Source organism: Schistocerca cancellata, chromosome 7, assembly GCF_023864275.1.
Source record: "Schistocerca cancellata isolate TAMUIC-IGC-003103 chromosome 7, iqSchCanc2.1, whole genome shotgun sequence".
In the NCBI taxonomy this organism is placed as follows: domain Eukaryota; kingdom Metazoa; phylum Arthropoda; class Insecta; order Orthoptera; family Acrididae; genus Schistocerca; species Schistocerca cancellata.
This window is the reverse complement of record NC_064632.1, coordinates 587,779,229-587,804,866: the sequence shown is the minus strand read 5'-3', so window position 1 is coordinate 587,804,866 and position 25,638 is coordinate 587,779,229. Positions and strand designations below refer to the sequence as shown.

General features: G+C 42.0%; 1 protein-coding gene across 3 annotated transcripts in view; it reads left to right on the top strand.

The window, feature by feature from the left end:
- The window catches only part of LOC126092069 (intraflagellar transport protein 57 homolog), a 181,548-nt gene that overhangs the window by 54,137 nt on the left and 101,773 nt on the right, over nucleotides 1-25,638 (top strand). For all 3 annotated transcript variants that reach the window (XM_049907486.1, XM_049907485.1, XM_049907483.1), the window contains exon 4: nucleotides 9,444-9,562. In XM_049907486.1, coding sequence (XP_049763443.1) covers nucleotides 9,444-9,562 — 119 coding nt within the window. The remainder of the gene's footprint in view (nucleotides 1-9,443; nucleotides 9,563-25,638) is intronic.

The following is a 25,638-nucleotide window of genomic DNA, read 5'->3' as shown; positions in this document are numbered from 1 at the left end:
TTCTTCCATTAATTTCCACAACACTTCCACAATATTTGAAGCTGTCAACTTTTTTCAGCTGTTTCTTTATGAAAATGAGACTTCGGGCTACCCTCTCCTTCTTCCTGAGCACAAGAAGCCACTCTTCCTCACTTTAAATTTTCAACAATGGAAAATCCAGGCTGGAATGTGACAATTTCATGAAAAGGATAGTTGCTACTCACCATATACCATAGATGCTGAGTCACAGATAGGCACAACAAAAAGTCCGTCAGAAAATGAGCTTTTGACCAACAGGGCGTTTGTCAGAGATAGAAACACACACACACACACACACACACACACACACACACACACACACACACAGTCTCTGGCTGCTGAGGCCTCAGCAGCCAGAGAGTACACTTGTGTGTGTGTGTGTGTGTGTGTGTGTGTGTGTGTGTGTGTGTGTTCTATCTCTGACAAAGTTTTCTTTCTCTTTTGTGTGTGCCTGTCGACAGCTCAACACTTCGGCTATTTGATGAGTGGCCGAGTGGCCATATAATCCATCCACTCTGCCCATGCATGTAACTGCTGCTGAACTTGATCGTCCTTATTTGTCTTGGTAATAAGTAGGACATCATCATAAGTCATTAACTTATCATTATTCTTTGCAACCCTGTATGTCACCTCGTGCTTTATGTTTCCCATAAAAGCTACAGAAATGGGTGTGAAAGTGCACTTCCTCATTTGAAACACCTTTTCTGCTTTATTCAGTCTGTTTCCTCTTATTTCAATTTAAATTATCTTATATTTTTGGGGTAAATTTCTTTTACAAAATATATTATGTTTTTGGGGTAAATTTCTTTCACCTAGTCTATTGCACAGTTTTGCCCATCTTTGTTCCTGAGGGCTTCCCATACCTCATTACAGAACACTCTGCCATACACCTTCTTAATATGCAGAAGGGCCATCAGCAAATTTTTCGCATACCCATAATGTTTCTCCTGTGGCTGCCTTACCTGTAATGTAAGTCTGGTATCATGGCCTGGTGAGTTTGAAGGCTCACCGGAAGGTGTGGAATTCAGTGACAGCCTCTAGATGACACTGCTGCTTCCCGGCCTATCAGTGCCTGTGCTGCCCTTGAAAGCCAGCAGTGCAGCAGCTTGACAGTCAGTCATCATTCCTCAGTGCTATTATATTGATCTCACAACAGACCGTTATTGTGGTACTTTTTATTTTCTTGATTTACTTGCTGAACTTGTTACTGTGCTGTGCTGTCTCCATTGTTTTTATTTCTTTCGTTGTTGTTCGCCTGTTTACTCTCAGGCATCTAGCTGTGATGCCCTCAGCCGGTTGGCCTGTTTCTACTGGTTCTCAAGTCGTTCCCAGTCTTAACAGATTCCAGTCAATACAATTGGCAAAGGGTGAAAAAGTTGGCAGTGTCCAATGGATGCGAGATTTGTGCAGCTCATGAAACTGCAACAGGTGGTCCTGCAGCAGCAATTGCAACTACAGTTTCAACAACAGCAACAACAAACTGAGTTGCTTTGTCAGGAAATTCACATGTTGAAGGATGAACTGCAGGTTCAGGATACACACTTCATACAAGCAGTGGTCACTCCTGAGGCAGAGAACCACCCATGCACATTTCCACCTTTTAATGATGCCAGAGAGGTTTTGGTCATGTATTTACAGCAGCTGGAACAGCATTTTGCCACTTTTTGTGTTTGTAATGGCACTTTACAATGGTCACTTTCCCTTTCTTGTGCTTGCCTGGAGACATTTTTCTTTTTAAAGAAATTGGCTTCACTCCCAAATCCTGTTATGCTCACATTTGAGAAGAATTATTATTTGCAATGATTCCTTGCTGTTACATCGTCCTCAAGTTCCATCAATACCACCAGCAACCTGGTCAGTCATACCACTTGTGGGTGGCAAAACTGCAAGGATTGGGATGCCATTGCGATTTCACTTGTGCGAACCCAGCTTGCAAACCTTCATTTGCAGATTCTTTGATTTTAAATATGGTGGTCCAATTATCTCCTGATCTGGGAGTACGCACTGCAGCCCTCAAACTGGACCACCCTCCCCCGGATGATATCTTGAAAATTGCACCCTTTTTCGAGATCGCACAGGCAACAAATGCCTCATGGCTCAGCAACAGGTAGCGACATTTCAGCCGCCAACCTTGGAGGCAGACTTCTTTAGCCTTTTTACTGACAATGGCATTATGTTCATCGATTTCTGATGTGGCAATGGGTTCTGAACAGACAGTCACACCCCATCAATGGAAGCAACGGGGTCTTCTGTCTTGTCCTGACTGCTTTATGCCCTGCAGTCTGCCTGGATCAGTGGGTGCATTGCACTGTTGTAGCAAAGAGGGACATCTCTGAACTGAGCTTACGAATCTTGGACAGTTTTCCTCAGGGCAATCCTTCTTCCACTATGTTGTTTATCAACCTCACGATTGCGAACCAGGAGGTCCATTTCCACATGGGTGCTGGAGCTATAATTTCTTTGATAACTGTAATGAAATTGCGTGCTTATGGAATATTGTCTCAGTTATGTGACTGGATTTGTGATTTCCTGTCAGAGAGTTCACAGTTTGTAGTAATTGATGGAAAGTCATCGAGTAAAACAGGAGTGATTTCTGCTGTTCCACAAGGTGGTGTTATACGCCCTTTGCTGTTCCTTATCTATATAAACGATTCGGAAGACAATCTGAGAAGCCATCTTAGGTTGTTTGCAGATGAAACTGTTGTTTATCGACAAATAAAGTCATCAGAAGATCAAAACAAATTGCAAAATGATTTAAAAAAGGTATCTGAATGGTGCAAAAAGTGGCAGTTGGCCTAAATAACGAGAAGTGTGAGGTCATCCACATGAGTGCTAAAAGAAATTCGTTCAACTTCGGTTACACCATAAATCAGTCAAATCTAAAGGGCATAAATTTAACTAAATACCTAGGAATTGCAGTTACGAACAACTTAAATCGCATGGAACACATAGAAAATGCTGTGGGGAAGGTTAACCAAAGACTGCATTTTTTTGGCAGGACACAGTGAAAATATAACAGATCTACTAAGGAGACTGCCTACACTATGCTTGTCCGTCCTCTTTTAGAATACTGCTGTACGGTGTGGGCTCCTTACGAGATAGGACTGACGGAGTACATTGAAAAAGTTCAAAGAAAGGCAGCACATTTTGTATTATCGCGAAATATGGAAGAGAGTGTCACAGAAATGTTTCAAGATTTGGGCTGGACATAATTAAAAGAAAGGCGTTTTTCATTGTGACGGAATCTTCTCACGAAATTCTAATCACCAACTTTCTCCTCCAAATGTGAAAATATTTTGTTGGCACCAACCTACGTATGGAGAAATGTTCACCACAATAAAATGAGGGAAATCAGAGCTTGTACGGAAAGATATAGGTGTTCGTTCTTTCAGTGCACTGTAGGAGACTGGAATAATAGAGAATTGTGAAGGTGGTTTGATGAATCCTCTGCCAGGCACTTAAGTGTGATTTGCATAGTATCCATGCAGATGTGGATAAGCCTCCACACATACGCTGTCTTGGTTCCCATGACTTGGCACTGTCCTCTTGTGTTTTGCTTGCACATGATGACAGTTTGATTCCCCTCTGGGGTCAAATCACAATCAATGCTGTCTACAAAATGGTCTCACTGCTGATCACACTGTTCGTCGATAGTCATTAAGCTGACAACATTTTCAGTCTGGATGCCTCTTCACAGTCTGGATTCACCATCACTGATAAGGTTCAAGTCATCTCTGACATGGTTCCCTTCCAGGAGATCAGTGAAGCAAGTAAAATCCCTCAGACACTTGCTCAGTAAAGACGGGATCCAGCCCACTGACCAGAATGTTTCTTCTATTATTATCTGCCCAACTCCAGTACTTACAGGAGCTGCAGGCATTTTTGGGAAATATGAATTATTATTCTAAGTTCCTCCCACAAGTGGCCTGCATTATGTATCCACTAAGCTAGTTGTGAAGGTAGGGCTTTCATTACACATGGATGGCGGCCCTTGAGCACGCTTTAATGTATCTGAAGTATCTGCTGCATTTCGCATCCTTCCTTACACTCTTTTCTCCATCCTGTTCCCACGTTTTGGCCAATCATGTGTCTCTCTATGGCATTGGTGTGGTGCAAACCCATGGGAATGATGATGGTACTGAGCAACTGATTGAGACTGTGTGTTAAAGACTCAGAACTACTCAGTATTGAGAAAAAAAAAGCTTTGGTGACTATCTTTACCCTTAAGAAATCCTATGTTTACCTATTCAGGAGCAAGCTTACCCTCGTTACAGACCACAAACAACTGGTAGCAATCTTTGGGACATGCTCCCAGCTTCCAGAGCATACAGCACATTGGCTCCAGCATTGGGTGTATTTCCTTAGCTTATCCCATTAAGTACAAGCCCGTGGCAAAACATGTAAACATGGATGCTCTATCTCATCCAGCATTTGACCAACAGCAAATCTCCTGTTTTCGCATTGATGTGGAACAACAGCACGCCTTGGACACGTTACTGATGACAGCTGCTTATATTGCTGCAGACACACACCACAACCCTATCCCGTGGGGCATCATGTACTATTTGCTCCATGGGTGGCCCACTATCCTTAGCTCCAGGCATGGGCTTGCCTCTTCCACCATTCATAAGTCATCTCCAATATTCTCCTGCTTGATACGGAGGTAGATAATGACCTCATAATCCCACCTACACTGCATTTTCATGTTTTTCAACTCTTCCTTTGTGAGCATTAGGCTATGTTGCGAATGAAATACCTTGTAAGGCAACATGCATACTGTCCTGGACAGAACAAAGATGTGAAGGCCATGGTGCACAGATGTCATGCTTGTGTCTGGCGCCAGACTGATCTGCCGCAGTCTTTCGCCCCTGGTCCATCATCTCTGGCATGGCATTCACCTGGACTTTTTCTGGGCTCTTTGTGTCTCATTGTCATGAAAGCTTATTCTAAGAACCCCTATGTGGTCACTGTGGCTTCTGCACCACTAATGCTATACTCAATGCACTCACCCAGATTCTGGCCATCGAATAGCATCCCTGCACCATCATGTCAGACATTGGACCCCAGTTCATAGTGATGGCTTTCGGATGTTTCTGCACCTCCAATGGCATCAGGCACAAGTTTACTCCACCATTTCACCGATCCTCCAATGACGAAGTGGAGCATATGATGCGAACTTTTAAGCAACAAATGTTAGAAGTGGTGGGCACTTCTATCACTATAGCTGCACTCACAATGTTTCTGAGCACCTGCAGGATCACCCCTGTCCGTGACTGTGGCCTGGTGGAGCTCCTCCATGGATAGCACACACTCACCCTCCTCCGCCTCCTGGCCCCACAGCCCGCGGAACCCCAGACTCTGCGCACCCAGCACTTCCTGCTTATCTCATTTGTGTTGGCACACTCGTTTGGGTCAAAACACTCGTGAATGCTGGCCACGGCAGTTGCCACCCTCGGGTGGCACCTTACACCAGTTGCTCTGAGAGGTGTGGAGTGCCAGCCGACCAACCAGCTCTGTCTCCACATACTGACAGCATCTCCGTTGCTGGCTCTGTCAGACCTGGAACGTCTGTCTATGCCACTCCCATATCCTCACAGGCACAACTTGTGCTCCAGGACACCAGCAGTGGTCCCCGTGGATGCCGGCACGGAAAAGGAAGTCTTAATGTAACCTCCGCCCTCTCGGCCACGGTCACGGCATCATTATTGTCTCTGCTGGCATGCCCCAGCACTTTGCCAGATTCCTCGGTTCTTCCTACCAGCTGCCGGGCTTCTGTGCTATGACTCCCCCTGTGCCATCAGTTCTCCTTCCCAAGCGTCATCCAGGGTGGTTCCGGCCCAGCATGCCCATTTTAAGGGGGGCAGGGATCTGGTATTCCAGCCTGGTGAGTTTAAAGGCCTGTCACAAGGTATGTAACTCAGTGACAGTGTTGTTACAACTGCAGGCACTGGTGTCTCTGCTGCAAGCGCTACCATGAGTACACGTCCATCTTGCTGACCTATGCACACCATGTTGTTGTTGTTGTGGTTTTCAGTCCTGAGACTGGTTTGATGCAGCTCTCCATGCTACTCTATCCTGTGCAAGCTTCTTCATCTCCCAGTACCTACTGCAACCTACATCCTTCTGAATCTGCTTAGTGTATTCATCTCTTGGTCTCCCCCTACGATTTTTACCCTCCACACTGCCCTCCAATACTAAATTTGTGATCCCTCGATGCCTCAGAACATGTCCTACTAACCGATCCCTTCTTCTGGTCAAGTTGTGCCACAAACTTCTCTTCTCCCCAATCCTATTCAATACTTCCTCATTAGTTATGTGATCTACCCATCTAATCTTCAGCATTCTTCTGTAGCACCACATTTCGAAAGCTTGTATTCTCTTCTTGTCCAAACTAATTACCGTCCATGTTTCACTTCCATACATGGCTACACTCCATACAAATACTTTCAGAAACGACTTCCTGACACTTAAATCTATACTCGATGTTAACAAATTTCTCTTCTTCAGAAACGCTTTCCTTGCCATTGCCAGTCTACATTTTATATCCTCTCTACTTCGACCATCATCAGTTATTTTGCTCCCCAAATAGCAAAACTCCTTTACTACTTTAAGTGTCTCATTTCCTAATCTAATTCCCACAGCATCACCCGACTTAATTCGACTACATTCCATTATCCTCGTTTTGCTTTTCTTGATGTTCATCTTATATCCTCCTTTCAAGACACAGTCCATTCCGTTCAACTGCACTTCCAGGTCCTTTGCTGTCTCTGACAGAATTACAATGTCATCGGCAAACCTCAAGGTTTTTATTTCTTCTCCATGGATTTTAATACCTACTCCGAATTTTTCTTTTGTTTCCTTTACTGCTTGCTCGATATACAGATTGAATAACATCGGGGAGAGGCTACAACCCTGTCTTACTCCCTTCCCAACCACTGCTTCCCTTTCATGTCCCTCGACTCTTATAACTGCCATCTGGTTTCTGTACAAATTGTAAATAGCCTTTCGCTCCCTGTATTTTACCCCTGCCACCTTTAGAATTTGAAAGAGAGTATTCCAGTCAACATTGTCAAAAGCTTTCTCTAAGTCTACAAATCTAGAAATGTAGGTTTGCCTTTCCTTAATCTTTCTTCTAAGATAAGTCGTAAGGTCAGTATTGCCTCACGTGTTCCAGTATTTCTACGGAATCCAAACTGATCTTCCCCGAGGTCGGCTTCTACTAGTTTTTCCATTCGTCTGTAAAGAACACCATAGCTACCCTTTAAAGCCAGCAGCATAACAGCTCCGAAGTCAGTCATGATTTCTGTGGACTATTGTATCGATTTAAGTACACTATATTATTTTGGTTCTGAATTCAACATGTTTTTGGTTTTCAATCGTGGTTTACTCACTGGTCTTGTTATTCTCCCATGCAATCTCCATTGTTTGTCTTTCCCTCATTGTTGTCCACCTGTTTACTCTCAGCTGGCTTACTATGATGCCTTGAGCTGCCCTATTTGTACTGGTTCCTGAGTCCTTCTCGGTCTTGAAAGATTCCAGTCATTATAGTGACGTCTATAATTACATTATCCAGCCTAGAGCCTTCCTGCTATTCCTTCATTTTCTTGGCCCTATTATCTTTCCTAGAATTTCCCAAAAAATATTTTCCCACAGTAGCACACCAATGTCATTCCTCCATAGCTTTGAAATTCTTATTTTCTTTTTTATAGGCAGGGACAATTATTCCTTTACCACAGTCCTCTGGATTGTCTTTTCAATATTTGAATTAAAGAATTACTTATACAAATTAGAGAGAGCTACCCTTGTTATTAGAAAAGATCGTTAGGTAGGGAATTTTGTGTCTTGCATCAGCACCTCTCAACATTTTTGAAAACGAAAAGCATGGTATTTTATCCTCTTCGATCTTTAGTTTTTGTTATTGGGCTTTATGATCCATTTTATGGAAGTGCCCATTCATTCATTTCTGTGTCCGGTCAGCATTTCCAGAGGTAGGAACTCTGATGGCATTGTTGTGTCCGTCGATCAGGTCGTGTGTTGTGCAGGCTTGTTCGAGTTGAGGACAAATTGGGAGGTGGGCTGGGTCTTGTGTTGTTCCGCACTTGCAGGATGTATCTCCATCAGCTGGAAGAATGCCCCATTTTTGCATGTTGGTCTTGCAAAGAGAAACGCCCACCCTTAGACGATTGAGCAATCTCCAAATAGGGTAGGGCAAGTCATTTCCTGGAGGTATCCCTTTACAGGGATATCAGGTGGTAGCTTGCTCTTGCACCTGGTGATGCGGTTAGACTCTGGTGTTCCCTCTAGTGGTTAAGTCATGGCGATGAAGCTCTTTCTCGACTTCAGTCAACGGACTACAGCCTCTTGATTATGCAGTGGATGTTAGGGATCATAAGTTTGCTTAGCCCTCTCTACATCAGCAGCAACAGCCCTTCTAATACTGCTGGGAGCTATTCCAATGATCGGGTAGATTTTATGGACTGGAGGTGGCTTCATACATCCCGAAAAGATTCGGACAGTCTCATTGATTGCAATATCCAACTGTGGTGTGAGTGGATGCACTCCACACAGGTGAGGCATATCTGCAGCGGACACACACAAAGGAAGAGTCAAAATTCTCAGGACAGGAGGACTTGCTCTCCAGGTGGTGGATGTAAGCTTCCTCAAGATGTTATTCCATGAACTAACTTTCAGCCTGGTGTTATGGCAATGTTTCTTGAAGGACAGAGTTTGGTCAAGGGTAACACTCAGATATACTGGTGTTGAACAATGCTCCAGTCATTTGCCTAGCCATGTAACATCCAGTTCCCACCGAACTTCTCTATTCGTCAAGTGAAATGAGCTACCTGAGTCTTGGGATTTGGCTTTAGGTGATTGGCTTTGTAGTAGGAGCCAAGCGTGTCTAGTGCAGAAGTCAACTTTTCCTCTGCTTCTTCAAAAGTCTTTCCTTGAGCAGCCACAGCAGTATCGCCAGCATATATGAAAAGCCAGGAATTTTCCGTTATGGGCTGGTCATTAGTGTAAACATTGAAGAGCACAGGGGTGAGCACTCTGCGATGAGGTAAGCCATTCTTTTGTATGCGCCATCTGCTCTTATGGAAGTGCTGTATTCATGTTTTTAAGTTACATGTGGTTGCGTGTTAATGTTTAGATGAGCTTGAATAAATGCGGGAGAAAGTAAATATGACAAAGGAATATTTTTAATTTATTATTGTAATTGGATTTGGCACAGAATAATGTAATTTAAGTGTTGATAACTACAATGTTGGATATCTTAAAGCAACACGTGCATTGTTTGTGTGGATTTATCCCATTTGGATTTTGTTTTGTATATACTGCATCTTGCTTAACTCTTAGTGACTGATTTTGTGAATCCATTATTCGGTATTGCCTATAAAATTTATGTATTTGGTTTTTCATCTGTCCAGGGAACACCTGTTACTTTTCCGCCAAACAAGCTGAAGCAGGGTTATGGTGAATATGCCATATTTGTTCTGGACCATCTGGTTGATGCAGCACTGAAGTATGCGAGCTTTAGTTGGAAAAAGTGAGTTAATTTACATTGTTCATGATATATCAGAACCCATTATATTTCAGAAATTACAGAGGCACTCAGAAGTGTTTTGGAATGACTATTTTATCAACAGTTTTAGTGGTGTACTGTTCAACCTAATATACATTAGACATTACATCCCAATTTTACAACAAAATAATGAGTCTAGTAACACTATATCTTGTGTTGGAAAATAAAGTTCAGAATTTCACAGCTCATAAGTGTTCTGACAATAAATCAAACAAACTACCTATTGGCTTCTGTCTCGGGTTCTTCGGCCGACGTTCATATAATGATTTTTCTGACGTTTCGCCAGCACGAGTGGCTGGCATTGTCAAAGCTTCACCCTCCATTGCCGGTGGTGAACTGGAGCCGAGCTCGCGGGCGCAGACTATATGTACCTGGCGCGCCAACGTCCGAGGGCTTCTCTGCGGTCATTTCCGGTGCGGCTCTCCTCTTGCTACCTGCGACGGTCGTTCGCTGCAGTACGGGAAGCCAGGATCCGTTTACCTTAAGGCTTTCCTCTTTCTTGTTCAAACTGTTCGCGTGTTTTTGTATTTCTACAGCTTCTCTGAACAAGTGCGTGTGATAGTGCTTCTCTATAGCCAGAACTTCCGTGTCGGCGAATTTTATTACGTGGTCGGTCTCATTCAGTGCGTGCTCTGCCACGGCCGATTTCTCCACCTGCCCCAACCTGCAATGTCGCTTATGCTCTTTGATCCTGGTGTTGATGGATCGTCCAGTCATTCCGACATAAACTTTTCCGCATGTGCATGGTATACGGTATATTCCCGACATTGCAAGTGGGTCTCTTTTCTCCTTCGCCGATCTAAGACACTCTTTGATTTTCCTTGTTAGTTTGAAAATCATCTTTACGCCATGTTTGCGCAATATACGGCCGATTCTGTCCGTCACTCTGGGAATGTATGGCAGAAAGGCCGTACCCGACATTTCTTTTTCTGGTTCCTTACTTCGCCGAGTGTTTGGCTCTGTTACACTTTTAATATAATTTGTGGAGTACCCATTGCTCCTCAGGACAGTTTCCAGGTGTTGCATTTCTCGTTTGAGGTGTTGCGGCTCACATATTCGTCCTGCTCTCGTTACGAGTGTACTAATCATGCCTCTTTTCTGGCTTGGGTGGTGGTTTGACAGTTTGTGCTGGTATCGGTCCGTGTGTGTCGGTTTTCGATACACGCTGTGTCCCAGGTTTTCGCCGTCCCTTGTGACCAGCACATCTAGAAATGGCAGTTTCTTGTCCTTTTCTACTTCCATGGTTAATGTTATGTTGGCATGGAGGCTGTTCAAGTGTCTTAGGAAGTCACCGAGCTGTTCTTCGCCATGGCTCCACACCACGAAAGTATCATCGACGTACCTGTACCACACCTTAGGTTTGCAAGTCACCGAGTCCAGTGCCTGTGCTTCGAATTGTTCCATGAAGAAGTTGGCCACCACTGGACTGAGAGGACTACCCATGGCGATGCGTCCCAGAGTGACGGACAGAATCGGCCGTATATTGCGCAAACATGGCGTAAAGACGATTTTCAAACCGACAAGGAAGATCAAAGAGTGTCTTAGATCGGCGAAGGAGAAAAGAGACCCACTTGCAATGTTGGGAATATACCGTATACCATGCACATGCGGAAAAGTTTATGTCGGAATGACTGGACGATCCATCAACACCAGGATCAAAGAGCATAAGCGACATTGCAGGTTGGGGCAGGTGGAGAAATCGGCCGTGGCAGAGCACGCACTGAATGAGACCGACCACGTAATAAAATTCGCCGACACGGAAGTTCTGGCTGTAGAGAAGCACTATCACACGCGCTTGTTCAGAGAAGCTGTAGAAATACAAAAACATGTGAACAGTTTGAACAAGAAAGAGGAAAGCCTTAAGGTAAATGGATCCTGGCTTCCCATACTGCAGCGAACGACCGTCGCAGGTAGCAAGAGGAGAGCCACACCGGAAATGACCGCAGAGAAGCCCTCGGACGTTGGCGCGCCAGGTACATATAGTCTGCGCCCGCGAGCTCGGCTCCAGTTCACCACTGGCAATGGAGGGTGAAGCTTTGACAATGCCAGCCACTCGTGCTGGCGAAACGTCAGAAAAATCATTATATGAACGTCGACCGAAGAACCCGAGACAGAAGCCAATAGGCAGTTTGTCAACAAGTGGCCACGAAAGCCTTAACAATTTTGTATTAATAAATCAAACCTTTAACACTGTGCAAACACTATATCCTGTGTTGGAAATGAAATTCAGAATTTCACAGCTCATAAGTTTTCTGACATAAATCAAATCTTTAGCACAGGGCAAAGAAAAAAATAAGTTCACTTTTCTGTGCCAGGTCATATTAACTCTTCATTGTATAACCTTTTGCTAGCAAAAGAGCAGCATATCTCGAAGGCATAGATTCAATTATACATTCGATCATCTCGTGTGGAATCTTTTCCCATTCAGACTGCAGAATATTGTTGAAATCTGCTTTATTTTGATACTCTCTTATGTAATATATCTATCCAGTACCTTCTTCATAACTTATGTGTGTTTGAGATCACAAGTTTTGACTTGGCCGTATCAAAACCTTTGTCTTTTTCTTCCTAAGATATTCTTGGGTGCCTAATGTGTGATACTCTTGATCATTGTAATTTTGAAAAATCTATGCTTTCTAGCATATGATAGTGTGTGTTTGTTCAAAATATTCCTGTGATCATGATATTTCATAATATTGTATGTGTGCTCAAGGACACACAACTTTGGTGCTGAAGCATCCCTGTACTGTAATGTTTCCTCCTCCATGCAACTTAATCAGAATCCGATGGTGTGAATTCCATTTTTTGGCTGCTGGACGACAAACGTGCTGAATCCCATTGTAAGACATCATATAAAATTTATTTTTGTCACTCCATAATTTCTTGGCTCAATCTTTTGCTGTCCACTTGCAATGTTCTTTAGTGGAGGCAATTCTCGTCATTCTATATTTGCTGAATTGTGAAAACATTTCTTGGCTGGACAGCAGCCTATCAAGTCCTGATTGCAAAATCAACATTTTAGTGTAGAAACTTGAATTTCTAGTCCATAATGCATGTTCAGATCGTCAGTAATTTGTCATGCAGTCTTTCAAGTATGTGATACGAACTACTACAAACTGTCTAATAATTCTGTTGATTTTGATGATAGCATTTTTGTGGTCGGCTATGTTGTTGTTTGTTGCTCATCAACTTTATTACAGACACCAGCTGTCTAGATACTCCAAAAATACTACCAACCTCAGTCCGTGATTTATCTTCTGTCAAAGCGTGTATTACTGCCTCCTTCAAATCTGTCAGATATTCTTTATGTTTTTGGTGGTGGCATAATTCTGTGTTAATGACTTTAGATTTGTTTAGGAATGTAGCCATTCGTGTTAAGAATAAGAGACTTTAAAATGTTATTTTAAAACACTTTTGACCTGCACTTGTTATTTTTTGTCTTGTACTGCATTACTTATCTACCCATGTTGACTTTGTCGTGTCTTGGAACAAAACACGAATCCCATGTATGCTATGTTCTCAACTTAAACACTTTACTTACATATTGCCAACTTTATCGTACAAAAACACCATGTCAGAATACTTTCCAGTACCACAATATGTTGGCTGGCATTGAAATAAGTAGCAGTTTTCATGTGAATATTACTTTTTATGTATGTGAATGCCTTTGGAACTTCAAAAAGTGATAAAATGTTAGCTGCTGCTACCATTTTATATTACTGTCGCCATTAAAATGTGATACACTGAGTGGAGAAGCAAAGTGCTATAACAATGGCACCTACAGTTGGTAGTGATGAAAATGAGAGTAGTGGGTTATTCTGGATCCCTCAACTGACATGGGTGGTCAATAAACTGGAGTAGATTCAAAAACTAAATCGGGACAAAGATGAAGCTGAAGTCATTGTGAGTCAAACTCAGTAATACCAACTTGCATGACCTTGAACATAATCAGGAAGAGTGTGCTTAGTCATTATAGATGTATGAGGATGTTGAGCTATTGTAAGTTTTATACACCACAGCGAGGCCAATGAGTCATGCCTGATTATTTATCAACTGTTTGTTGGAATGCATGAGCACCTGTCTCATCTGACTTACCTCATGTGGTCTGATTTGAAAGATGTTGACTCTGATACTGCTAATGCCTCTGTCTTGTGAACAGTATCAATGTGGAAGTTGTACAATACTAAGTCCCTAACAGTGTTAATTGACAGGAAGATATGGAACTGACCTGGAGAGTGCAGGAATGGACCAGTGAGGAGGGATGGTTGGGAGTGGGGGGGGGGGGGGGGGGGATGATGCTGATGATGTCCTTGTCCATTGCCTCTTGCATATTGGTGTCAGATCAAGTCAGTTGTGGTGAAATTGGTGATGGTGGGACCAGGTGAACAATGAGGTGCAACACTAATATGGTGAAGTGTGCAGGTTATGGTCATGGCAGTGTACAGGGTAGCATCTCCATCAGCACCCAGCTCTACTGTGAAGGTCTTTGATTGCCACTGTGGGTTCAACTGGAGTCAAAGACAGAAATATGCTATTGCATAAAAAGGGGGATAGATCTGATGCCAACAACTAATACCCAGTCTCACATCAGTCAGCTTTGTACAAAATCTTGAAAAAGAGATATATTCAAGAGTAGCTTCACATATTTGTGAAAATGAAGTACTAAAAAAATGCCAGCTTGGTTTTCAGAAAGGCTTTTCGGCAGAAAATGCTACATATTCTGTCACTGAGCAAGGTATTAAATGCTCTGAATAACCAAATATCACTAACTGGGATTTTTTTTTTTTTTTTTTTTGATTTCTCAAAGGCTTTTGATTGTACAAATCAGGGATATATTGTAGATAAACTTAAATATTACGGAGTGAGTGGAGCAGTGGACAGACAGTTTAATTACCGTATTTACTCGAGTCTAAGCCGCACTCGAATCTAAGCCGCAGCTGAAAAATGAGACTCGAAATCAAGGGAAAAAAAATTTCCCGAATCTACGCCGCACCTGAAATTTGAGACTCGAAATTCAAGGGGAGAGAAAAGTTTTAGACCGCATCTCCAAGTCGAAACAAAGTTGGTCCACTGTAATATGAGACAATTTAGGTCGAATGAATGACGATACAGCTACAGTAGTTCGGTTCGAGTCATAAGCTTAGCAGTTAAGCTTTACCAGGTAGCCATTGCTATGCGTCAGGCGCTCCGTCCGTATTTATACGGGTACCCTTCCTTTTTCACGTGCTTCGTCTGGTTTGAATTGATTGTTTATTTTTCTTTGATCTGATAAGCGCAGTTTTCTTTGTTATAGGTGTTTACGTCACTCTACGCTGAATATGCATTACTGTACTGTGTCATGCATTGTTTGTCGTACTCTGATACTGCGTGTTTACGACCTGTCGCCGATCGCGGCATGGCTTGCTGTGCGCGCTACCACCGCTTACAAAAAAGAGAGAGAGGAATCGTCTCATTAGCGAAACAATGGCAAGAGACTGCTACTTATTGTTACTTACACTGCTGCTTTCTTTGATAATGATTCCGGCCGCGGTGGCCGAGAGGTTCTAGGCGCTTCAGTCCGGAACCGCACGACTGCTACGGTCGCAGGTTCGAATCCTGCCTCGGGCATGGATGTGTGTGGTGTCCTTAGGTTAGTTAGGTTTAAGTAGTTCTAAGTTCTAGGGGACTGATGATGACCTCAGATGTTAAGTCCCATAGTGCTCAGAGCCATTTGAACCATATTTTTTGATAATGATCAACAAGAACCAAATAATAGACTGCGTATGATAGAAGATGTTCTGAACGAGAGTTTAGCGAAAATTTTTCTCCGTTTGAAAATCTTTGCAGGCGCCTCTTTAGTACATTACATTCTGCACAGAAATTAGAGTCATCTTAGATTTAAAAATCTAGTCAATTGCCTCGCTTCATTTCTGACTGTATCACTGTTTAGCATAAGAATAATACGAATATAAACATGACATGATATGTATATTCTTCCGCGTTTGCTGTTGTCTCACTCTAGTTTTGTGGTTTATTCCGCAGACAGGATTTAAATGAGATAGCAGCAAACACGAAACAATACATGGCAAAATGTTTATATTTGTATTATTCTTATGGTGACGAGAATACTGCATGTGATTCACAATTTATAAAAGTTCCTATTAGCAACCATCTCTTCTCACAGATAGGAAAAAATTCAGAACGTAGAGTTGGCCATATTGACAAACATCCTAAACATTCTTGCCAGTCGGGTTTTCGTAGTACATTGAAATGCTGCTACATTCGAAGATGAACAATACGGAATTTGTATTTACTTCGTTGGATAATGTATGAAAATGCAGTGGTCGAAACTCGGCGCGGAGAAAAAAAGCTTGTCTTCCACCTTTTTTTTTTTTTAATGTATTTACTGACGCAGAGGTTTTGGCGCCAGTATTTATCTTTGTGCCTACAACGCATGTCTGTGTAGCGCTACATATATTCGACGACAGAAGTTAGTTGTGGCGGCACCCACCGACATTTTTAAGAACTTCCGCTTGCTTTGCACTCGATTCTAAGCCGCAGGCAGTTTTTTTGATTACAAAAACCAAAAAAAAAGTGCGACTTAGATTCGAGTAAAAACGGTAATATTTAACTCTCAGAATACAGAAGGTTGAAATAAACAGTCCACATAATGCACAAAAACCAGCAGATTCCTCAAAAGTGGGGAGGTATCATGAATACGGCCTCACAAGGTTCAGGCTTGGGTCCTTTATTGTTGTTAGTATATATTAATGACTTGCCACTCTATATTCACTAAGATGCGAAGCTAGTTCTTTTTGCTGATGATACAAGTATAGTAATCACACCCAACAAACAAGAATTAGCTAGGAAATTGTAAATAATATCTTTCAGAAAATTATTAAATGGTTCTCTGCAAATGGACTCTAACTAATTTTTTATAAAACACAGTATATACAGTTCTGTACGGTAAACAGCATACCACCATTAATAAATACTGAGTTTGAATGCAGGTCTGTAGCTAAGACAGACTATTCCAAATTTTTGGGTGTGTGCATTGATGAGAGACTGAATTGGAAGAAACACATTGCTGGTCTGCAGAAACGTTTGAGTTCTGCTATTTATGCTATTAGGGTTACAGCAAATTTTGGCAATAAAAATGTAAATAAATCAGCTTACTATGCCTATTTTCATTCACTGCTTTCATATGGCATGATATTGTTGGGCAATTCATCTTTAAGGAAAAAGATATTCATTGCACAAAAGCTTGTAATCAGAATAATAGCTGAAGCCCAGCCAAGATCATCTTGCAGAAATTTATGTAAGGGATTAGGGATATTCACAGCAGCTTTTCACATGTGCACGTGCGCGCGCGCGCTCACACACACACACACACACACACACACACACAGACACTTATGAAATTTGTTATTGGTAACCCGTGAAATTTGTTATTAATAACCCATACCAGTTCAAAAGCAATAGCAGTGTGCATAGCTACAACACTAGGAGAAAGGCTGATCTTCACTACTTCACTGCTGTTGGTTAAAGTATACTTTGGTGCAGAAATGGGTGAATTACGCTGCCACAGAAATCTTTGGTCACTTACCAAACAGCATCAAAAGTCTGACATATAGCCAACCAACATTTAAAAACAAATTAAAAGAGTTTCTGAATGACAGCTCCTTTTGCTAAATGGATGCATTTTAGATATAAATTAGTAATATTACTATTTAAACAACTTGAATTACGGCTTTTAAGAAAACCTTTTGTTGAATTGACACATTCCACTTAATTAGAAAGTGTTATATTCATGATCTATGGAATAAATATTAATCTAATCTAAAGTATTGTGGGAAGGGCCTGGGTAGAGTGGGGCTGGTCTATGCCAGATGGTAGGATTATGAGAGTCTCTGGTCACTGATGTGCTCAGGATGGTGATAAGCCTAGGTGGGGGTACATTATATGCTGGCTGCTGTGACCGTAGGTGATGTCTGTGATGAATTACCTAATCCGTGACCTCAAGCCACTGGTGACTCTGCCCTGTGTCCACTCTGGGGTCTTGATGAAGTTTCGAGCACAGATGTGGATGCCTGTATGTTAAATGAATCAATGGTGTTGATAGCATCTTATAATGCAAAGATGGTATCTAGAGCATATAGGGAAATTTGAGAGTGCATCAATAGATGAGAACCACATAGCTTCCTGGAATGAACCAGGAAAATTGATGTGCACCTGCTCCCCAGGCTACCCAGGTTTTGGCAAGGGAGCGAAACACTGCAGTGGAGTAAGTGTTGCAGGCCCAGACAGTGTGTTCACTCATAGAGTTGATTGTTTGTTTGTGGACCATTAGACACAACAGTGTGCTAGCATTTTCTTTGTAGTTGTATCCCATTGTGACATGCAAAGCAATGGTGTGATGCTGACCCAACATTCTTCATTTTTTGTTGATAAAAGTATAAGTCAGTATGTTGTGTTCAGTCATCTTCCATGTAAAACATGAAGCAACTGGAGAATGTGGGTGCAGAGGAAGGGTGAGACCATGATGCAATATTCTTCCTCTTTGGTTGGCAGATCCCAGACATTGTGACATGCAGCAATTGCAAAAGGAAAAGAGTGTGTGATATAATGAATTCGTTTCTTTTGATAGCCGTTCTGGGTATATTCAGTGTATTGGTGCCTATTAATGAGTCCCAAACATATTTCAGAGGGTGATTCATCAGGAATAGTAGGGAATCCATACAGTGTTTGTTGCAGGTTGTTGTCAAGCTCACAAAACACACGGATTCACGTTTTTCAAACTCCGCATGCAGTCAATGGGCAGATGAGATACAATGTTTACATTTTCATGCCGTGTCATGGGCAAGTAATTGATATCATAGTTTTAGTTGCTAAATATAGGGCAAATCTTTGTAGCTGTTTTTTTCTGGGAGCTCAGAATGGGTGCCCAGAAAGGGTATCATCAGTGTGTGACCTGTGGTTAACTGAACTTTTGCATTGAAGAGAGACACGTGAAATTACCTTAGTCCATAAATGGCTGATAATATTCCTTCTCTGCCTGTGAACAATTGCAGTGGGTTGCTGTGAGCATTATCAGTGTGATTGCTTTTAACCTTTGCATGTGCCATGTATGTGCTGATACAATAGGATGGTCCCATCTCATATTGCAGTATCTCAGTTGCTGATGGGTGATGCTTGCAGGGCATAAGCATCATCAGGTATGGAGTTGTTCGAAGACACTTTTAGTTGCTGGTATGCTTTCTGACATTCATTGAATCACATCGATGGTATGTCTTTGAACCAGAGCTGATTTGCGCAATATGCACCTTCCAGGGAATAAACTTTCTGTAAAATTTTCCTTAGGAAGGACTTTGTTGGTAGATGATCGATGGTATCTACATATCCACCAAGGGTTTGAGTCATGAAATTAGTTGACTGCCAAATTAGACACCTGGTTGAATCCTAAGGTATTTTTAGGTAAGAATCTGTAGTACTAATTTGAAAGTCCATGAGCATAAGCAGGTAGAAAGCACCAAGCCGTCATTTAGGTACTTGAATGCCACATTACTTTTGTCTTCATTCATATTACTGTGGTGAGTGTTTGTGAGCTGCATCCAAGTATTTATTGGCAGTTGTCACAAGTGAGTTCCAATAAGAGTTGAGCATCATGTTACTTCTGCCAACACTTATATCTAAAACTGACTGTAGTGCTAAAATCAGAGAAGTTCTCACTTATTCAGAGGCTTATCAACACTTGTTCCCACACATTGTGTATGAATTTTGAAGTGAGGGTGAGGCAAATCACAGTGATTTATATAGTGTAAATTTAGAAGCAGATGTGAAACAGTACTGTCAAACTCTAGAGCTGAGAAGTGATCCTGTACAAAATGGTTCAGAATTCAAAGAAGTCAACTTAATGGAATCATTTGTAAGGGCAATGGGAGAAGTTCTCTGTCAGCAATGAAAGACTTTCAACTCAAAAATATGTTTTTTTACACAATCCCCTTTTTCTCAATGAACTTTGTCCAACATTTCCTCAGTAAGTATGTTCAATCCCTGCATTGTGACTGGAAAGTCTGCAAAATACTGTATTTGTCTGATTATAAGACAAGGTTCTTAACCAAATTCATCATTCAAAAAGTACAGGGTCATCTTGTATTCATGGATTATACTATTCCATTGGACATTCCATTGGAACAACATTCCATTGGAACTACTGACGGCCTTGGGAGAGCCAGTCCTCACAAAACTCTACCATCTGGTGAGCAAGATGTATGAAACAGGCGAAATACCCTCAGACTTCAAGAAGAATATAATAATTCCAATCCCAAAGAAAGCAGGTGTTGACAGATGTGAAAATTACCGAACAATCAGAGTAATAAGCCACAGCTGCAAAATACTAACACGAATTCTTTACAGACGAATGGAAAAACTAGTAGAAGCCGACCTCGGGGAAGATCAGTTTGGATTCCGTAGAAATACTGGAACACGTGAGGCAATACTGACCTTACGACTTATCTTAGAAGAAAGATTAAGGAAAGGCAAACCTACGTTTCTAGCATTTGTAGACTTAGAGAAAGCTTTTGACAATGTTCACTGGAATACTCTCTTTCAAATTCTAAAGATGGCAGGGGTAAAATACAGGGAGCGAAAGGCTATTTACAATTTGTACAGAAACCAGATGGCAGTTATAAGAGTCAAGGGGCATGAAAGGGAAGCAGTGGTTGGGAAGGGAGTGAGACAGGGTTGTAGCCTCTCCCCGATGTTATTCAATCTGTATATTGAGCAAGCAGTAAAGGAAACAAAAGAAAAATTCGGAGTAGGTATTAAAATCCATGGAGAAGAAATAAAAACCTTGAGGTTTGCCGATGACATTGTAATTCTGTCAGAGACAGCAAAGGACCTGGAAGAGCAGTTGAACGGAATGGACAGTGTCTTGAAAGGAGGGTATAAGATGAACATCAAGAAAAGCAAAACGAGGATAATGGAATGTAGTCGAATTAAGTCGGGTGATGCTGAGGGAATTAGATTAGGAAATGAGACACTTAAAGTAGTAAAGGAGTTTTGCTATTTGGGGAGCAAAATAACTGATGATGGTCGAAGTAGAGAGGATATAAAATGTAGACTGGCAATGGCAAGGAAAGCGTTTCTGAAGAAGAGAAATTTGTTAACATCGAGTATAGATATAAGTGTCAGGAAGTCATTTCTGAAAGTATTTGTATGGAGTGTAGCCATGTATGGAAGTGAAACATGGACAGTAAATAGTTTGGACAAGAAGAGAATAGAAGCTTTCGAAATGTGGTGCTACAGAAGAATGCTGAAGATTAGATGGGTAGATCACATAACTAATGAGGAAGTATTGAATAGGATTGGGGAGAAGAGAAGTTTGTGGCACAACTTGACCAGAAGAAGGGATCGGTTGGTAGGACATGTTCTGAGGCATCAAGGGATCACCAATATAGTATTGGAGGGCAGCGTGGAGGGTAAAAATCGTAGGGGGAGACCAAGAGATGAATACACTAAGCAGATTCAGAAGGATGTGGGTTGCAGTAGGTACTGGGAGATGAAGAAGCTTGCACAGGATAGAGTAGCGTGGAGAGCTGCATCAAACCAGTCTCAGGACTGAAGACCACAACAACAACAACACTATTGCTGCTGAGGTCAACATTTTTAAGTTGTTTAATAGATTATATAGGGATCGTCCTGCATTTACAAATGCAACTTTGGCTGTGGAGGTCACATCTAAGATTTATTTTGAAGTATTTGGAAGGACAAGGCAGGGCTGGGCAAGTGATACTCGCCCTCGAACAGGCTCAAGATTTTCCGTTAAGCTGAAGTACTCGATACATGTTATGGACATTTCCTGAAAACTCACACAACATTTGATTCACACGGCACTAATGCAAGGGATATGCAATAAACTATAAACTAGCCACTACAACAATGTAGCATTGGCAATTCATCGATCTTGGATAAAAGGCCACCGTCGGACTGAAGCCAGGAGCAAAGTAGTCCACCCTGTGGCACAACATGCAGCCGAACATAACACGCTTGATTTCAATGGCTGCTTCACTACCCGAGCCGTCTGGATCCTCCCCACCAACAGCTTTTTTGGACTACAGAGGCAGGAGTTATCCTTACAACAAATTCATCCCTCCTGAAACTATCCCAGCCTCAACGTATGATAACCTACTGTACCCACCCCCTCCACCCAACAGTTTCCACCCCCTCTGTCCTATCACCTCCTCCATAATCTCGTCTCCCACCATCTTTGCATGCCACCCTCTGCCAGAGTACCCACTCGTCTTCTCTTTCCCTGCTCCTCTCCTTTCCTGCTCCTCATCCCCTCCCCCCTTCTCCCTGCCCCACAGCCACCTGTTGCTGCATCTGTTGGCCATCTACTCCCTGCATGCTCCGCCAGACAGTGCTCTTATCTCCAGCCATCCATACCCTGCTATCTCTTCCCCTTTCCCTCCCCCTCCAGACTGCAGTTTATGTTCTTTGTTACAGTTGCATTCCAGCCCAAGCTGCCAGAGATGGCAGTCGTTTGTGCGTGAGGTGTGAATGAATATGTGTGTGTTTCCCTTCTGACAGAGGCTTTGACCGAACGCTAATGTGTAAGTGTCTTTTTGTTGTTCCTGTCTGCAAGTCAATGTTTCATCTTTACGGTGACTAACAATTTATTTTTTCCTTATGTTATTGATATTCCAACATGGAGTTCCCTTTGTTTAATTGATTTTGTAAGTTTTTTTGGAAAACACGTCTGAAATAGGGGCATGAAAGTACTGGAAAATGGATTGAGTGATTCGTTGGTTGTTGTTTTGCAGGTACATTTTCACAGATTTCCCTTGCTATGAATAACTATATTCACTTTTTCTGTGCAGAAATTCCTTAGCTTGGGTACAGAAGAATTTATACATATGACAAGTGTGTTGTGATCTTAAAGACGTAAGTTTACTTTTAGTGCCTCAATGACACCATTTTCCATGTTTTTGAAGTTATTATCTAATGGGGAAGATGACAAAACTGTTACTCTATTGGAATCAATAAGGAATGGTTTCCTGTGAAAGCTGTTTAGGATACTCAAAAGCTGTCTTTTTTTCTACACTTTCTTCTTTCATTTCACCATACTTTGGGGTACATTAAATCAATGAACTTTTAATATTTCGTGCCTTTCTGTTAGCCCAGTATTTTTTCATTTTTCCTGGTCTTGTTTTTTCTTTGATCTCCAGCCTTTCAAGTATGCCGTGGTTGGCGATGGACACTGTTTTGGCTGCTTCCCGTTCGATTATCTTATTGTAATGTCTTATTTTTGCATTCCATGACAGGGACGTTTTGTTATATGTGTTTTTGGTACATAGGAATGCCTGTTCAACTTCTTGTAGATTCCATTGCCTTTTCCTCAAGGACATTCCAACTGATTCATTCTCTAAGATATTTGAATTCTTTGACAATCTCAATTTTTTGTTCTCGCACTTTATATATATATTAATGTTTGTCATTATCTTTGTGTTTTCAAGGGAGATTTTGGGACCTATTTATTTCACCTTGTTTTTGTGATCAGAGGTTCTGTTCTTTGGCTTCTTTCAGGTCTCAGCTAGTAGGGAGATATCGTCTCCAAAGGCTAGACAATTGATTTTTTTCTCTGGTTAAGTTAGTGATTTTATTGTCTAGGTTTAATTGTTTTAGTATAGAGATGAGGGATTCCCAGTTTATTGAGCTGTGTGCTGACTGAAAGTCAGTGAAAGTTATAACATGTTATTTTGCTCTTGATTTTTGGTAAGCCATGAGGCTTTTGATGTTTAGGCTTTGTTCTGGGTAGGATCTCCCTTTTCTGAGTCCGCCTGCTTAGCCGGATGGTAAAGTGCTTGCTTCCTATGCAGCAAGCCCAGGTTCAGTTCTTGGCCGGGTTGGAGATTTTCTCCACTCTTGGACTGGGTGTTGTGTTTTTCTCCTCGTCATTTCATCCTCATGCGAGTCACCCTATGTGGCGTCAATTGAAATAAGACCTGCACTCGGCGGGTGAACTTGCCCAGATGGGACCTCCTGGCCAGCAATGCCATATGATCATTTCGTTTCATTTCCGACTTTTGAAACCTGTTTTCTCCAAGTTTATGGTCTAATTGCCCCCCCCCCCCCCCCCCCCCCCCCCCTCTTCCATGAACCATGGACCTTGCCGTTGTTGGGGAGGCTTGCGTGCCCCAATGATACAGATAGCCGTACCGTAGGTGCAACCACAATGGAGGGGTATCTGTTGAGAGGCCAGACAAACGTGTGGTTCCTGAAGAGGGGCAGCAGCCTTTTCAGTAGTTGCAGGGGCAACAGTCTGGATGATTGACTGATCTGGCCTTGTAACACTAACCAAAACGGCCTTGCTGTTCTGGTACTGCGAATGGCTGAAAGCAAGGGGAAACTACGGCCGTAATATTTCCCGAGGGCATGCAGCTTTACTGTATGGTTAAATGATGATGGCGTCCTCTTGGGTAAAATATTCCGGAGGTAAAATAGTCCCCCATTCGGATCTCCGGGCGGGGACTACTCAAGACGACGTTGTTATCAGGAGAAAGAAAACTGGCGTTCTACGGATCGGAGCGTGGAATGTCAGGTCCCTTAATCGGGCAGGTAGGTTAGAAAATTTAAAAAGGGAAATGGATAGGTTAAAGTTAGATATAGTGGGAATTAGTGAAGTTCGGTGGCAGAAGGAACGAGACTTCTGTTCAGGTGGATACAGGGTTATAAATACAAAATCAAATAGGGGTAATGCAGGAGTAGGTTTAATAATGAATAAAAGAAAAGGTGTACGGGTAAGCTACTACAAACAGCATAGTAAACACATTATTGTGGCCAAGATAGACATGAAGCCCATGCCTACTACAGTAGTTAAGTTTATATGCCAACTAGCTCTGCAGATGACGAAGAAATTGAAGAAATGTATGATGAAATAAAAGAAATTATTCAGATAGTGAAGGGAGATGAAAATTTTATAGTCATGGGTGACTGGAATTCATCAGTAGGAAAAGGACGAGAAGGAAACATAGTGGGTGAATATGTATTGGGGCTAAGAAATGAAAGAGGAAGCCACCTGGTAGAATTTTGCACAGAGCATAACTTAAACATAGCTAATACTTGGTTTAAGAACCGTGAAAGGAGGTTGTATACATGGAAGAACCCTGGAGATACTAAAAGGTATCAGATAGATTATATAATGGTAAGACAGAGATTTAGGAACCAGGTTTTAAATTGTAAGACATTTCCAGGGGCAGATGTGGACTCTGACCACAATCTATTGGTTATGAACTGTAGATTAAAACTGAAGAAACTGCAAAAAGGAGGGAATTTAAGGAGATGGGACCTGGATAAACCGAAAGAACCAGAGATTGTACAGAGTTTCAGGGAGAGCATAAGGGAACAATTGACAGGAAGGGGGGGAAGAAATACAGTAGAAGAAGAATGGGTAGCTTTGAGGGATGAAATAGTGAAGGCAGCAGAGGATCAAATAGGTAAAAAGACGAGGGCTAGTAGAAACCCTTGGGTAACAAAAGAAATATTGGATTTAATTGATGAAAGGAGAAAATATAAAAATGCAGTAAATGAAGCAGACAAAAAGGAATACAAATGTGTCAAAAATGATATCGACAGGAAGTGCAAAATGGCTAAGCAGGGATGGCTAGAGGACAAATGTAAGGATGTAGAGACTTATCTCACTAGGGGTAAGATAGATACTGCCTACAGGAAAATTAAAGAGACCTTTGGAGAAAGGAGAACCACTTGCATGAATATCAAGAGCTTTGATGGAAACCCAGTTCTAAGCAAAGAAGGGAAAGCAGAAAGGTGGAAGGAGTATATAGAGGGCCTATACAAGGGCGATGTACTTGAGGACTATATTATGAAAATGGAAGAGGATGTAGATGAAGATGAAATGGGAGATATGATATTGCGTGAAGAGTTTGACAGAGCACTGAAAGACCTGAGTCGAAACAATGCCCCCGGGGTAGACAACATTCCATTAGAACTACTGACAACCTTGGGAGAGCCGGTCCTGACAAAACTCTACCATCTGGTGA